Source organism: Lipotes vexillifer, unplaced genomic scaffold, assembly GCF_000442215.2.
Source record: "Lipotes vexillifer unplaced genomic scaffold, Lipotes_vexillifer_v1.1 scaffold518, whole genome shotgun sequence".
In the NCBI taxonomy this organism is placed as follows: domain Eukaryota; kingdom Metazoa; phylum Chordata; class Mammalia; order Artiodactyla; family Lipotidae; genus Lipotes; species Lipotes vexillifer.
Genome location: NW_006780945.1, coordinates 375793 through 390005, shown reverse-complemented (window position 1 = coordinate 390005; position 14213 = coordinate 375793). Strand labels below are relative to the sequence as shown.

The window sequence follows — 14213 nt, the reverse complement described above, 5'->3', positions numbered from 1 at the left end:
AAAAAAAAAAAAAAAAAAAAAAAAAAAAAAGACTAAAAAAAAAAACTGGCAGTGCACAATATGAACTGTTAAAATTCATGCTAATAATTTAAACTTTTATTTTATTTTATTTTATTTTAATTTTTGGCCAAGCCATGCAGCATACAGGATCTTAGTTCCCCGACCAGGGATCTATCCTGCACCCCCTGCGGTGGAGGTGCAGTCTTAACCACTGGACCGCCCAGGAAGTCCGTAAACTTTTGTTTTAAAGTAAATGGCATTCATGAATGACATTAAATAGCAAATAAAAAACACCAGGAAAAAGTTTTATATTTTATAACTTTAAAAAATTTTTTATTTATTTTTGGCTGCGTTGGGTGTTTGTTGCTGTGCCTGGGCTTTCTCTAGTTGTGGTGAGCAGGGACTACTCTTCTTTGCGGTGCTTGGGCTTCTCATTGCTGTGGCTTCTCTTTTTGCGGAGCACAGGCTCTAGGTGCGCGGGCTTCAGTAGTTGTGATGCGAGGACTCTAGGGTGCAGGCTCAGTAGTTGTGGTGCACGGGCTTAGTTGCTCTGCGGCATGTGGGATCTTCCCGGACCAGGGCTCGAACTTGTGTCCGCTGCATTGGCAGGCGGATTCTTAACCACTGCGCCCCCCTGGGGCCTCTTGAAGTAACTCCCAGAGCAGACTCTGGGGTCAGCAGAAGGAACAACTCAAGAGCCAGCAGGGCCCCAGTGGTCATCTGGCCCCTCACTTTATACTGTGGTAACTGAGGCTTAACTGAGGGTGAGACCTGCTCGCGGTTGCACAGTAAGTCAGGGGAGACGGGAATAGCCTGCCTCCCCTGACCCTGGTCTGAAATGGTGCCACCCACCGTCTGGCCCTGAGAAACAGACTGTTCCCAGGAGCTTTCCTGTCTCAAGGCTCCCAAAGGCCTTTCCAGGTCCCAGAAATGGGTGGCCTCAGGCCTCTCCTCCTGTAGAAGTGAAGCCGAGCTGGGACCCACTGCTTCTCCTGTGTGTGAACACCTGGGCCCCCCACCGTGGCCCAGATCTCAGTTCGGGAACAAGAAGTTGCACACATGAAGTCTAGAAACGCTCCCGCTCTCCCTCCAGCTCCCCTCGCTCTCAGATCCCAGGTCCCTAATCGACTTCCTTAACCTCCCCCATCAGCTGCTTCTTTTGTGGGGTCCTTCTTTTTCCTTTTTGGCCCCACCCCATGGCTTTCGGGCTCTTAGTTCCCCCAGCAGGGATTGAACCCACGCCCCCTGCCGTGGAAATGCGGAGTCCTAACCACTGAACCGCCAGGGAAGTCCCAAGTGGGGTCCTTCTTTTGTGGGGTCCCAGGACCCATCTAGACCCGGAGGCCATTGACAGGTCTGAGCTGCGGCCACATGATTAAGAAATCGTTGCTGGGCTGCTGGGCGGAGACAGACTGCAGCGGGTGACAGGGCAGAAAGCACAAGTAAGCTCCTGGAGTCCCTTTGATAAGGACACTAGTCCCATCATGAGGGCTCCACTCTCATGACTAATCACCTCCCAAAGGCCCCACCTCCAAGTCCCCCCACGGCGGGGATTAGGTTGAGTCCGGCCCTACCCACACCTTTTTTTCCGACTTCTGGCCTCCAGAACTGCAAGAGAAGACATTTCTGCTGTTTTAAGCCACCCGGTTTGTGGTAATTTGTTCCAGCTGCTACAGGAAATCAACACGATGAGTAATTCAAGTTTCCCAACCACCCCCCGACTCTAGCTCTGACCTTCCTCACCAGAGCTCCATGCCCTCCTGTAAGAACCCCAACTTATAAGGGTAGGGGGGTCCCCGGAGAAAGAGAACCAGGCATGGTTTTCTTGACAGAAGAGAAGCCATTTTGTTTGTTTGTTTGTTTTTGTTTTTGTTTTTGTTTTTTGCGGTACGCGGGCCTCTCACTGTTGTGGCCTCTCCCGTTGCGGAGCACAGGCTCCGGACGCGCAGGCTCAGCGGCCATGGCTCGCGGGCCCAGCCGCTCCGCGGCATGTGGGATCTTCCCGGACCGGGGCACGGACCCGCGTCCCCTGCATCGGCAGGCGGACTCTCAACCACTGCGCCACCAGGGAAGCCCGAGAAGCCCTTTTTGGCCTAAGCCATTTTGCGATCTAAGCCCGGCCACGATGCTCCCGCTTCAACAGGTCTCAGTAAGTAATGATTTTAAGGGAACAAAAGAATGCCACGGAGCAACTAGGCCCACAAGCCACAACAACTGAGCCCGCGTGCCACAACTACTGAAACCCGTGCGCCCAGAGCCTGTGCTCTGCAACAAGAGAAGCCACCACAATGAGAAGCCCGCGCAGCGCGACAAAGAGTAGCCCCCACTCGCCACAACTAGAGGAAGCCTGTGTGCAGCAATGAAGACCTGACGCAGCCAAAAATTAAAAGAAAAAAAGGGGGGACTTCCCTGGCAGTCCAGTGAACTTCGTGCTTTCACTGCTGAGGGCTCTGGTTCAATCCCCAGTCGTGGAACTAACATCCCACAAGACGAGGGGGCAAGGCCACAAACAAACAAAAAAATTGCATTAAAATATGATTTCTCTTGATTCTTGCGGGTTTGGGGTGCCCCTGTAAGTTTTGCCCCTGAGGCGAGTGCCTCACTCATCTCATCCTAGGCCAGCTCTGGCAGGTGAGGTCCACGCCTTCATGGCAGGCTGTGCTAATGAGGGAAGTGGACAGTCCAAAAGTGCAATGTCAGGTCATGGTCAGAGCCATAGGAAACCTAGACCAGAGCAAAGAGAGAGGGACGAGACAGGGCTGTTGTGTTGGAGAGGTGGTCAGGGAAGACTCCTCTAAGGAGGTGTTTGAGCAGAGACCTGAGTGAAGGGAGGGACAGAGCCATGGGATGATGCAGGGGAAAAGCATTCTGGCGCAGGGAACAGCAGATGCAAAGGCCCTGGGGCAGGAATGTGCACTTGCCTCTCAGGAACAGCAGGGAGGCAAGTGCGGCTGGAGCACAGAGAGGAAACTGAGGCTGGAGAGATGGGCCCTAGGCTAAATCGTGCCACCCAGTGGGCCAGGACAGGACTCTGCATTCTGTTTGAGTGTGACTGTGGGAAACTGTGGAGGGTTTTGATGGGGCGGGGAGAGGGCTGACACAATCTTATTCACATGTAAAAGCATCCTCTGGGTACTGAGTGGAGAAGAGAATGCAGGGGGCAGGAGTGGAAGCTGCAGGCTGGAGAGAAGGCCTTGCGGTTGCCTGGGAGGAGATGGTGGGCTCCTTCCCTGGGTCATTTCAAACAGGGGACCAGCCAGAATGCCTGGGAACATGTCTAGCACGCGTGCCACCATGGAGTCAGCTGTTATTGTTGTCACTGTGTGACCCCGACATAAACCATTACTTGGGTAAGCTCCAGGAGGTTCCATGTAAGCAAAGAGATCTTGCTGAAACAAACACGTGCCATATGATCCCAACTTAATAAAAAATGCAGTACATATATGCCAGGTGTGATGTATGCCAGCATAGGGAAGAGGCTGCAAGGATTTACACCAAAACGGTAACAGTGATTGCCTCTGCTTGGAGGGATCACAGGTGATTTTTCTTCCCTTCTTTGTGTTTTCCTTTTGTCCCCAAATTCCCTGCAGTGATCATATATTGCTTTTGGAATCATGCAGAACCCCCGTGAATGCTATTTTTATTGTTGTTGTTGTTGTTATTTTGCGGTACGTGGGCCTCTCACTGCTGTGGCCTCTCCCGTTGCGGAGCACAGGCTCCGGACGCGCAGGCTCAGCGGCCATGGCTCACGGGCCCAGCCGCCCCGCGGCATGTGGGATCTTCCCGGACCGGGGCACGAACCCGCGTCCCCTGCATCGGCAGGCGGACTCTCAACCACTGCGCCACCAGGGAAGCCCAACGATTTGCTGTTTTTAACAGTGAATGGTATTGCATGTTCTGTCTTTGGACTTAGACGAGGTCAAGAGCTCACCTCCCCACCTGCCCCTGGAGGCCCCTCTCTTCCCCCTCCCCCCGTGCCTTCTACTCAGGTCCACAGGGCCCAGCCCCAGCTGCAGAGAAGGGCTGAAGGAGGCAGGACGGAGGGATGGGTTCCTCAGGCCCCTATGTGACTGGGTGGGCTCTGAGGATGCTCTGGGCAGTGAGGGTGTTGCCCCTTCCATGTGACCCGTGCACTTGGAGGACCCAGGGCTAGGCCTGCCCCTCTGCCCTGTGTGAACTCGGGACTCTCCCCTGGCTCTCAGGGAACTTTCTATTCCCCTGTGGCCCGAGGGAGAAACTGACAAAGACTCATTCTACTCAGACTCCCCTGATCTTCCCGCTAGGCCTGAGCTTTGGACTTCGGTGTTCACCTGCATTGTCCCATTTCGGCGAGCCTCCAGCTCAGTTGGTTTAACTAGAATTCCCCACGTCCTCATCCTCCACAACCCGCTACCCCCAGGTGATGCCTGAGCCCCCTGGCCTGCCTACAGCAGGGGTCCTGTTAGGTCACTGAAGCCAGACGTTCCCCTCCACCCCCACCCCGATGTTACCTCTTAGTAATTTTCCATCCACCGCTCTCTGCCCTCCGCCCTGCTCCGTGGCTGTAAACTTCCACTCCCCCACCTGGTGTTCAGAGCTGAGCTGATTCTAAACTGAGCTCTCTTTCGCTTGACTGCAATAGTCGTGAATAAAATCTGTTTTGACTATTCTAACTACAGTTCGACTTTGGTGTTTCTTTGGCAAAAGTCACCCCAGGAGGGCGCTCGCTGCTCTGCCTTCAAGTCCACAGAGCGCATCTCGGCAATCACATGCCAGCCCCTAGTTCTACCCGATTCCGGAGTAGATTCGCTTTTCCCAGCTCTGAGGCTCTTCGCATCCTGCCTTCTCACCTCGACCCTCCTCAGCACCTCACACACACCGGCTTCTTAGGTAACGACTTTGACTCACGCTTTATGGAGAAGCGGTCAGCTCGGGACGCCTTGTCTTGTCTCCCTCACCTTTTCTCTGGCCAGCAGCACAGCCCACCTCCCCCTCGTCCCAGGCAGGTCCTCTGAAAGCCATCCCCTCCCTCGGGAGCACTTCCCTCCGGCCATCCTGGCCCCTGCCCTGCCCCTCTCTCTCCTGACTCCGGTCCCCTGTCACCTCTGTCCCCTGTCTCCCCCTTCCACTCTTCCACCCTGCCCCCCGTCGGGCTCCCCTGTGTCCACCTTGCATCTGTCCTCACTGCTCTGAACCCTGCAGCGGCACTGACCCAGCTGGCCAGGCCTCCTGGGAATACTCTGCCGGCAGCTTCTAGGTTTTGTTCCACCCCCTGACCGCCACCCCCACCGCTGGCCCTCTGTTTCCCGGCTCCTCCCTTTACCCCTGGCCTCCGAGGTTCTGGCCTGGTCCCTATTCTCTTCCCACACTCCCCAGTCCCAAATTTAAGTCCCAGCTCTGGCAGCGCCGTTGTGCTTCAGGCTGTAGCATCCAGCTGCCCCCTGGATGCCCCACATGTGGAAGAGGCAGAACTGTTTTTTTTGTTTGTTTCTTTGTTTAATTTGGCTGCGCCATGCAGCAAGTGGGATCTTGGTTGCCGGACCAGGGATCGAACCCACAGCCCCTGCATTGGAAGCATGGAGTCTTAACCACTGGACCGCCAGGGAAGTCTGGAGACAGAACTGTTGATTTTCCTCCGGCCAAATCCTGTCCTTCCCTGGCCATTTCCCCCTAGAAAATGGCCACTCCACTCACCAAGGTAAGCAGACCAGAAACCTAGGAATCATCCTCACTGTCCTGTCTTCACCCCTCACATCCAATCCACCCATAAATCATGTTGGACCAACTCCAAAAATAAACCCTGGGGTTTCCCTGGTGGCACAGTGGTTAAGAATCTGCCTGCCAATACAGGGGACACAGTTTCGAGCCCTGGTCCAGGAAGATCCCACATGCCGCAGAGCAACTAAGCCCGTGCACCACAACTACTGAGCCTGAGCTCTAGAGCCAGTGAGCCACAACTACTGAGCCCACGAGCCACAACTACTGAGCCCTCATGCCACAACTACTGAAGCCTGCATGCCTAGAGCCCATGCTCCGCACCAAGAGAAGCCACCACACGGCAACAAAGAGTAGCCCCCGCTCGCCGCAACTAGAGAAAGCCTGCACGCAGCAATGAAGACCCAACACGGCCAAAAATAAATAAATAAATAAATTTAAAACAAAACAAAAGAAAAATAAACCCTGACTATACTTCCTCGCATCACCGCCCCTGCGACCCCCAGTCTAAGCCTCCGCCCCCTCCCTTTTTCCCTCAGCCACCATCCACTCAGTCACCAAGCCATGGCTTTAAAGATGTTCTGTGGACTTCCCTGGCGGTCCACTGGGTAAGACTCTGCACTCCCAATGCAGGGTGTCCGGGTTCGATCCCTAGTCGGGGAACTAGATCCCGCACGCATGCAGCAGTGAAGACCCAGCACAGCCAAATTAAAAAAAAAAAAAAAAAAAAAAAAGTTCTGTCGCCTCTCAACCCTCTCGTGGGGAGGAGACCGGGGTTATATACTGTGTGGGCGTCCCGTTGCCCACGTGGGAGGTGGTCTCAGCACACAGAGGGGGCTCATCCAGGCAGGTGCTGGCAAGGAGAGGCACGGAGCAGCCTTGAGGAAGGGGTGTCCTTTCAATAGGGGGAGATGCTGGCGGCAGAGACTGGGGCCCCTGACTGGGGCCAAGGGAGCAAAGGAGAAAGTCAAGTTTGTGATGGAGAATGACCAACAGTTCAGATGAGGGAAGTGTATCAGTGCCAGGTTGTGGGCCACCCCCCACCCCCGCCCCATGGCTGAGGAGCTCGGACCGTCTTTGTGAGGTCATCGGAGCCACTGGACACTCTTGAGGAGGAACAGCGCCCCTTTTGTCCCCAGCAGACTGAGCCGGTGGCCGTGTGAGGATGGACTGGAGAGGGCGGGGAGGCTACAGTGGGAGTTAGGCCTGAAACAAGAGGGCAACAAAAGAAAAGGACAATGGTCAGAGGTGGCGGCTGATTGCTCTGGGTTGGGGGTTTCATGTGCGACAGAGAGGATCTAAGACCAAGAAACTGAAGCTGACAGGGAGTCATCTGGGGATGGAGTCTCTCTATCCTTTGCCTGGAAATACTGCAATTGGCCTTTGGTGCTAGGACTGTAGCAGTAGCCACGTTCCCTACCACATGGCCATAGCCGATTGGACCACAGGTGGGCACCTCACCCAGGGCAGCCAGTGGCTTTCTACAGTGGCCTCAAGTGAGAGCTTTGCCCACAAACACTCACCCAGAAAAGTGGGGTCAAACAGCATCTCTCTGCTGGGGAGTCTGAGAGCTGATTCCTCAGTGGGAAGCCGTGGAAGGCTGAGAGGCTGGGTCCAGAGGATTGGAGCCCCAGGGACTGTGCACGCTGCAGTGGGGATGCTCAGGCCCACACTGAGGGCCAGGAAATTATGGGGCCTGGAGCTGTCCTCTCCCAGGCGACCACCCAGTTCCCAGGGCCCTGGGCAGCTGTGCTGGGGTCCCTCCTTCTAGCGAGGCCAGGCCATGTGGTTTTTCCTGACTCCCGGAGGCCTGACTCCATTCCTTCAGTATGTCTGTCCTTCACGATACAGCACCCCTCACTTTGATTTTCCTTTGTTTTTTTTGGCCGGCGCTGCATGGCTTGTGGGATCTTAGTTCCCCAACCAAGGATCGAACCCAGGCCCTTGGCAGTGAAAGCATGGAATCCTAACCACTGGACCACTAGGGAATTCCCCAGCCCCCTCTCACATTGGGAACCTGAGTGGACTTCTGTTTCCTGCCACAAAAACCTTCTGACCCAGTGTCTCCAACCCTAAGGGACTGCCAAAGTCCAGACTCTTACCCTGGTGTGGCAATTCTTTTATCAAAGGTATCAGCTGAGCCACTCTGAAACCTACTGCCGTGGGAAGTGAGGAGGGGGGACTTTTTGAGGTCAAGGATGAGTGTTTTTCAGCTGTGGTACCTCGAAAGGATATTCTAGGAAAGCTCTGGGAATAGGGTGAGATGAATGAGGCACTGGCCTGGGGCACAAAATTTAAGGCGGGGGCAGTAAACAAAGGAAATAATATTTAAATACAATATTTAAAAAAAATATTTACTGGGAAGTCCCACGTGGTCCAGTGGTTAGGACTCTGCACTTGCACTGCCCAGGACACGAGTTCGATCCCTGGTCAGGAAACTAAGATCCTGTAAGCCCAAAAAACAAAAGAAAGCCTGACTGTTAAAAAAAAAAAAAAAAAAAGTTATTAAAACAAAAATATCCATGATGAACAAAAAATTCAAAATTTTAAACAAAAACAGGCTATTGTTTCTTTTAATGACCCCACGTGGCTCTTGTGTCCCCAACTGGGTTTATAAGTGTTGACATAGGTGAGCTAACAGCTTGGGAGATGTGGGGTTTTATGTAAAGTCTTTTTAAAAATGGAGCATTTATTAACTTTTTCCACTTGGGTCAAAACACGGGAGGATATTTTCAGAAGTATACATGGGGTGCACATTTATTTCTTTTTGCCTCAGGCCCCGTTAGGGCACTACCGCCTTTAAAGCGAGAGAGGAAGTTGGGCCCCAGAGGAAGGAAGATAGGAAGGTAACTTCGCCAGCCGCTCAAGCAGCGGCTTCCCGGGTGACGTTCCTGACGTGGCCAGCAGGGGTCGCTGTGGGGCTGCGCGGCCAGGACGGCTTGGCCGGGAAGGTGCCTCACAGCCTCTGCACCCCTGTTCCTAACACCCTATCGCTCACCGCCCAAGCACGCCAAGCGGGTTGACCCAGTTACTCAGCTATTCGGCGACAAGGTTATCCCTGAGCATAGAGCACAAAACAAAACTCCAGTCGCTGCTCCTGTACCCTGTAGCCCCCTGCCCACAGCCTTCAGCCCACCAGGACACACGGGCCCTGCCCAGCATCATCTCTGTTTGGACCTTACCTGCCCCCCTACTCAAGCAGCATCCCTTGCTCAAGTGTAGGATGAATCACTAATTGCCAGTGTCCTCTCTTTGGGGGGTTGGGCAGTGGAGAGAACCATTCTCAAGGGCCACATTCCAGAATGATTCCAGCTCTGAGGCCCCTTCATCACTTTCAAGCCAACCGAAGTGAACTGGGGAGGGGTTTTTCTTCCTAAAGACTACCCCCCACCTTCGACCACAGATGCCCCTTTTCCTCTTACTCCCCTCAGCCCCAGTGTCCCCACACCCCTCTGGCTCCGGCTCAGCCTGAGCCCACCAGGGGCCGTGAACTGGAAGTCTCTTTCAAGAGTCATCGCTCATTTTGGCCAGCAACCCACCCCCCCGCCCTCCATTTGCTGCTTCCGGTGGCCTGACCGTCACTCTGTCCTGAGCATTCCCATGTCCCCAGCACGGTGGCGTGCATCCTCCGTCTTGCTCCTGGTACCTGCCTCGCCAGCTCACATTCACTCCTGTTTTAAATTAGAGGTGACCGTGGCTCAGAAAGTGTGAGTGACTTGCCCAAGGTCACACAGCATAGGGAGACAGCCCAGAGCCCGGGGCTCTCTCTCACAGCGCCGCCTCCCTGGAAAGGCCTTGCCTCGCTCTGTCCTCTCCACTCTGCATGCCCGTGTCAGTGCACACAGCTCACTCATGGCCCCAGGTACTGGTTTGGCTTTCTAAGAGTGGTATTTATTTAGTCTCTGGATTGCTATCCAGCACCTCTGCTGTGCCAGGCACAGGCGATGAAGGCCTGGATTCAACAAGTTCACGGCCTGGGAGACAAGACCTTTCTTGTGTGTCAGCTGAATCTTCCCAGGCAGCCGGGAGCCCTCCCAAGGGACAGAGGCTGCTTCCTGCTTCTCCTGCAGCCCACCGGGGGTGGTGACCTCCTGGTCCCTCCTCGGGGAGTCGATGCTGCTGACTGTTGCCTCCATCATGAGTGAGGGCTGGGCAGGCCTGGCCCGAGGCTGTGGGGTGGGAGATAGGAGGGGCTGGGAGCAGAGAGCTCAGGGAAGGTATTGGGGGCCTAAGGCTAGTAAGGGCACACTTTCTCTTTCTCAAACGCCCAGGGGCTGCCCCACCACTCGAACCTTGAGCATCAGGCCGGGCCTCAGCTCTTGGTGTGGGATGCCCAGCTCAGGTCCAGAAGGTCAAGGTCCTATCCTTGGCTTGCTTGGCTCACTAAACTAGCAGGGCCCCCCTTTCTGAACAACTCTCCCTTGAGTTCTCCCTCTCTTCTCTCCTCCACATGAGGGAGGATATTTCCAGAACAAAAGAGGAAAAGTTTTGTTTTTGTTTTTTGCGGTACGCGGGCCACTCACCGCTGTGGCGTCTCCTGTTGCGGAGCACAGGCTCCGGACGCGCAGGCTCAGCGGCCATGGCTCACGGGCCCAGCCGCTCCACGGCATGTGGGATCTTCCCGGACCGGGGCATGAACCCGCGTTCCATGCATCGGCAGGCGGACTCTCAACCACTGCGCCACCAGGGAAGGCCCCACGGACTTTTTTAAACAAGCACAGACTCCCTTCCCCCCCCCCACCTCTAGAGCCCAGCTTCCTGTCTGCAACTTCCGGTTCACCTGAGTGAACAAGCCGGGGCCCCCCACCACCGTCCTGAGCCCCAACCAGAGGGGCCCGCGACCAGCCAAGGCTGAGACACAGGTGAGGGGGACCCTTGGGCTGGGGGGTCGCCTTTCAAGAAAAAGGCCCGAGTCGAGTCTTGAACTAAGGAGGGGAGACAGAGGCGAGGGGCAAGTGGCAGGAAAAGACCCAATGAGCGTGCACAGACACAGGAAGAACGAGTCTGTTTAATGACATGGCTGGGTCTGGTTACAAACATCCGAAACTACAAAAGGAGGACAGGCAGTTACACGGATGGCTGCACGAAGATGGGACAGGAGGACACAGGCACAGTAGCCACAGCAGCAAAACATCCTTGAGGACAATACACGTGACCAAGGGGCACACATTGGGGGGGACCCCAGCAACGCTGACCTAGATGGATGGAGAGGGCTGACTGCAAGCCAGCAGCCAGGAGAGGCAGGGGAGGGAAGGCCCTCAGACCTCAGAGCCCCAGGAAGAGATGGAGGCATCTGGTCCCGTCACCACTGCCCCACTGACAGCAACCTGGATCCCCCTCCTGGAGGGCCGTCTGTCTTAGTGGCAAAGGCAGATGGAGCTGCCATCCGAGGTTTCTGGACCACGGCCCCTCCCCCGCTGCAGTCGTCCTGTCCAGAACTTCTGACCTCCTCTGTCTCCCCTTGCTCATTTAGGGGCAAGTCAGGGACCCACCTCCTTTTGTGGGGGGCAGAGGTAGGGAACGCCAAATCCTTTCTGCCCGAAGTGGAAAGCAAGAATGTGGGGAGCTGGTCAGAGAGAATGGGCTGGGCTTTGCTGGCAAGCTGGGTCACCCCAACCCTGCCCACGCAGGCCCGGGTCCTCTCCGTGCTGATGTGGGACCCCGTCATCTCTGCCGGAACACTCTGTTCTCTGCCCAGAAGCTGCCAGGACCCCTCAGTGGGCAGAACCGAGGCTTCACTCGTGCCTCTGCGCCTTACTGATACACATTATAGATATGTATGTGTATATATATATATAGATATAGATATAGATTTATATATAGATTGTATATAGAATATATCTGTATATACGGTAGACGTGTGTGCATGGTATTCTAGATAAGTGATGTGGAGACCTGTGTGTGGCCAGGCAGATAGAAACAGGGCTGGTTTGCTCCTCCAGTGACTCACAGACCTGCCCCTGATTCCTGCCGGCTGCTCAGCTAGGTCTCTAACAGTGAGTAGAAAAGCTAAGAAGGGTGTGCCCGGCTCTCCAAGGAGGAAAGGTCTCCCACCCCACAGGCCACCCTCTGCGCCGCTGAGCTGGGGTCAGCATCCAGGCAGCTGATGCAACCTTCCGGCGGCTCCAGGGGGACTGTGGCCAAGGCCGAGGCAGCCTCTTTCCAGGAAGACGAGTCAGAGATTCCTCCAGCTTCCTTGGCACCCAGAGATGGAGGGTCAAGGAGCGTCTTCAGAACTCGGCCTTCTGCTCAAGGTGCTGCCAGGGAGCGGGGAGGAGAGAGGGAGTCCTATGGCCCCGAAGAGGGCAGCGTGGCCGGTGGGCTGTGGACGAGATAGGAGGTGTAGGTAACAGGTTACTAGGGCCTCGGAGTGGGACCAGGGAACCTGGGGAGAGGGCAGAGCAATCAGGGGCTGCAAGGCCGAACGGTACCAGCCCAGAGACCCACGCGGGGCCCGTGAAAGAAGCCCACTAGACACAGCTTCTAGGCCCTTTTCCGCCAAGACCTCGGCCGGCCCATCTGAACCTCAGATCTTTTTCTCTAAAATGTGAATCATGTCTGTGGCGCCCACCTCCGTGGGATCTGAGCGACAGAACTGCCTGAAAGTGTTCCACAAACTGCGAACAGTGAGCGCTCTTCCTCTTAATTCTGAGACATGCGCACTCCCTGGTTGACCTGTGGTGCCCCCTTGGGCCACCCATGGGCATTCTCTAGACATGCAGCCCCTTTGCACTCACCACCCCCAAACTCCACCACCTCCTGACTACCCCCCGCCTACACACACACACACACACACACACACACACACACACACACACACACACACGAATGCGAGCACACCCTGAAGCAGAGACAGTTCAATAAACAGTGGCGTCTGGCTCGCTATTTCGTCTCTGATAAGAGAAGCTGGATGGAGGCCTTCTAGAACTCTGCCCTGTAACTCTCTCTCACCCTCCGAACCCATATGGACCCTGGCAGTAGTGGGGTCTGCAGGCCTGGGCCCAGGGAGACACGCCCTCTTGGGGGGGGGGGTCACACCCGTGTTCCCAGGAGACCAGAGGTGGCACCAGAGTGTGCAAAGGGATGAGGGGACAATTCCCTCAGCTGGGGTCACCCAAATGTGGGGTGCTCAGGCCCAGGAAGGCGCAGGGCCCCGGCCAGTCCCCACGGTGGCCCATCTCCATTCAGTGCACAAGGAACAGAAAGGGGGAGACATGAGATTTCAGCGGTTTCCTAATGCTTGGGGTTTGGCGAGATTTAAGTCCCAGGGGTCCAGCTATGGCAAGAGAGGGGAGGGGACAGGGCTTCGTGTCGGGAAATGCTGTCCATGTGTTTCTGATTCACTGGGGCTTGCACGGGCCAGCTCTCTCTCTTCCGTCCCTCTAGGCCCCTATAAAAAAGCCCTTTTCTCTAGAAGCAGGAAGTCTTGTCTCCTGGCTGTAAACAAACTCATCTTTGGCGGCAGAGCCTGCCTGGGGAGAGGCGTGGGAGGGCAAGCCCCCTCCCCCCCACTGACCCCTCCCCTGCCCTCCGGCTGCTTCCGGGCTGCGGGCTCTGCCAGCTCCTCCTCCTACAGGTAAAAATCGCCTGCCTGCTTCCGTTCACTCTGAGGTCTGTGGCGGCCCGGGCCCAGCTGTGAACATCTGGAGTCGCTGCCTGGCCATTGCCAGCAGCCCCCGAGGGCTCCGCGCTCTCAGGGTGGCGAAGGGAGCGGCAGCAAGCGGGGGGCCAGTGTGATCAGAGGCAGGAAGGCCGGGATGCCGGGCCTCTGCAGGCTGCCCTCGGGGGACCTACTACGCTGAGCTGCGCGGGGATGCCTGTGTGCAGGAGGTCCGGCCGGCTCCGCGGACCAGCTCGGAGCCCGGGAAGGGGACGCCGCCTTTTCCCTGGGAAACTGCTGGGAATGTTTCTCTCCAACGCGTGTCCCGAGCCGCTGGCTGACCCCTGTTTCCCATTCCCGCCTCCGCTCCTCTCCCCCCTCCCTCCTCCAGCCCTGCCTCCGCCCCTCCATTGAGCTCCCAGAGCCCCAGCCCCTTGGGGGCCCAGGGAGGCCGGAGTGTTCTCAGCCGCCAAGTCTGGGGGCCAGCCCTCCCCTCAGGAGTCACCAGGCCAGCCACCCTCCTGGAGCCCGTTCCCCCGGGGCCCTCACCCCAGAACTGGGAACCCGGCCTCCGGGGTCAGCCCAGAAGTAAAACCCCCTGCTGGTGTGCGTGGGAGGGACACCCACTCAGGCCCCGGGTGGGCTTCGGCACGTGCGTGCGTCCTCGTGATTCTCCTGGCTCCAGCCTTGCTGAGGCCAAGGCGGGAGGGAGCGTGGTCAGCATTAGATGAAAAACAGCCCCATGTGATTGGTACCAGGGAGGAAGTGGCCAGAGCTGGCCTGGGCTGCCTCTGGGCCTGATGAGCAGCCTTCCCGCCAGGAACCTTTGGAGCCTCTCTGCCCGGGGCAGCCTTGGTCTTGGGGTGCCCTGAGTGTCCACTGGCTCTAGGGAAAGGTAAGGAGCTGCCCGAGGAGAATC

General features: G+C 56.3%; 1 protein-coding gene across 1 annotated transcript in view; it reads right to left on the bottom strand.

Annotated features, from left to right (window-relative positions):
- Nucleotides 1–11768: 11768 nt before the first annotated feature.
- Nucleotides 11769–14213, bottom strand: part of CYGB (cytoglobin) — an 8777-nt gene continuing 6332 nt past the window's right edge. Inside the window, exon 4 of the mRNA XM_007454309.1 lies at nucleotides 11769–12016. Within this exon, the coding sequence (XP_007454371.1) occupies nucleotides 11983–12016 (34 nt within the window). The 3' untranslated portion in view covers nucleotides 11769–11982. The remainder of the gene's footprint in view (nucleotides 12017–14213) is intronic.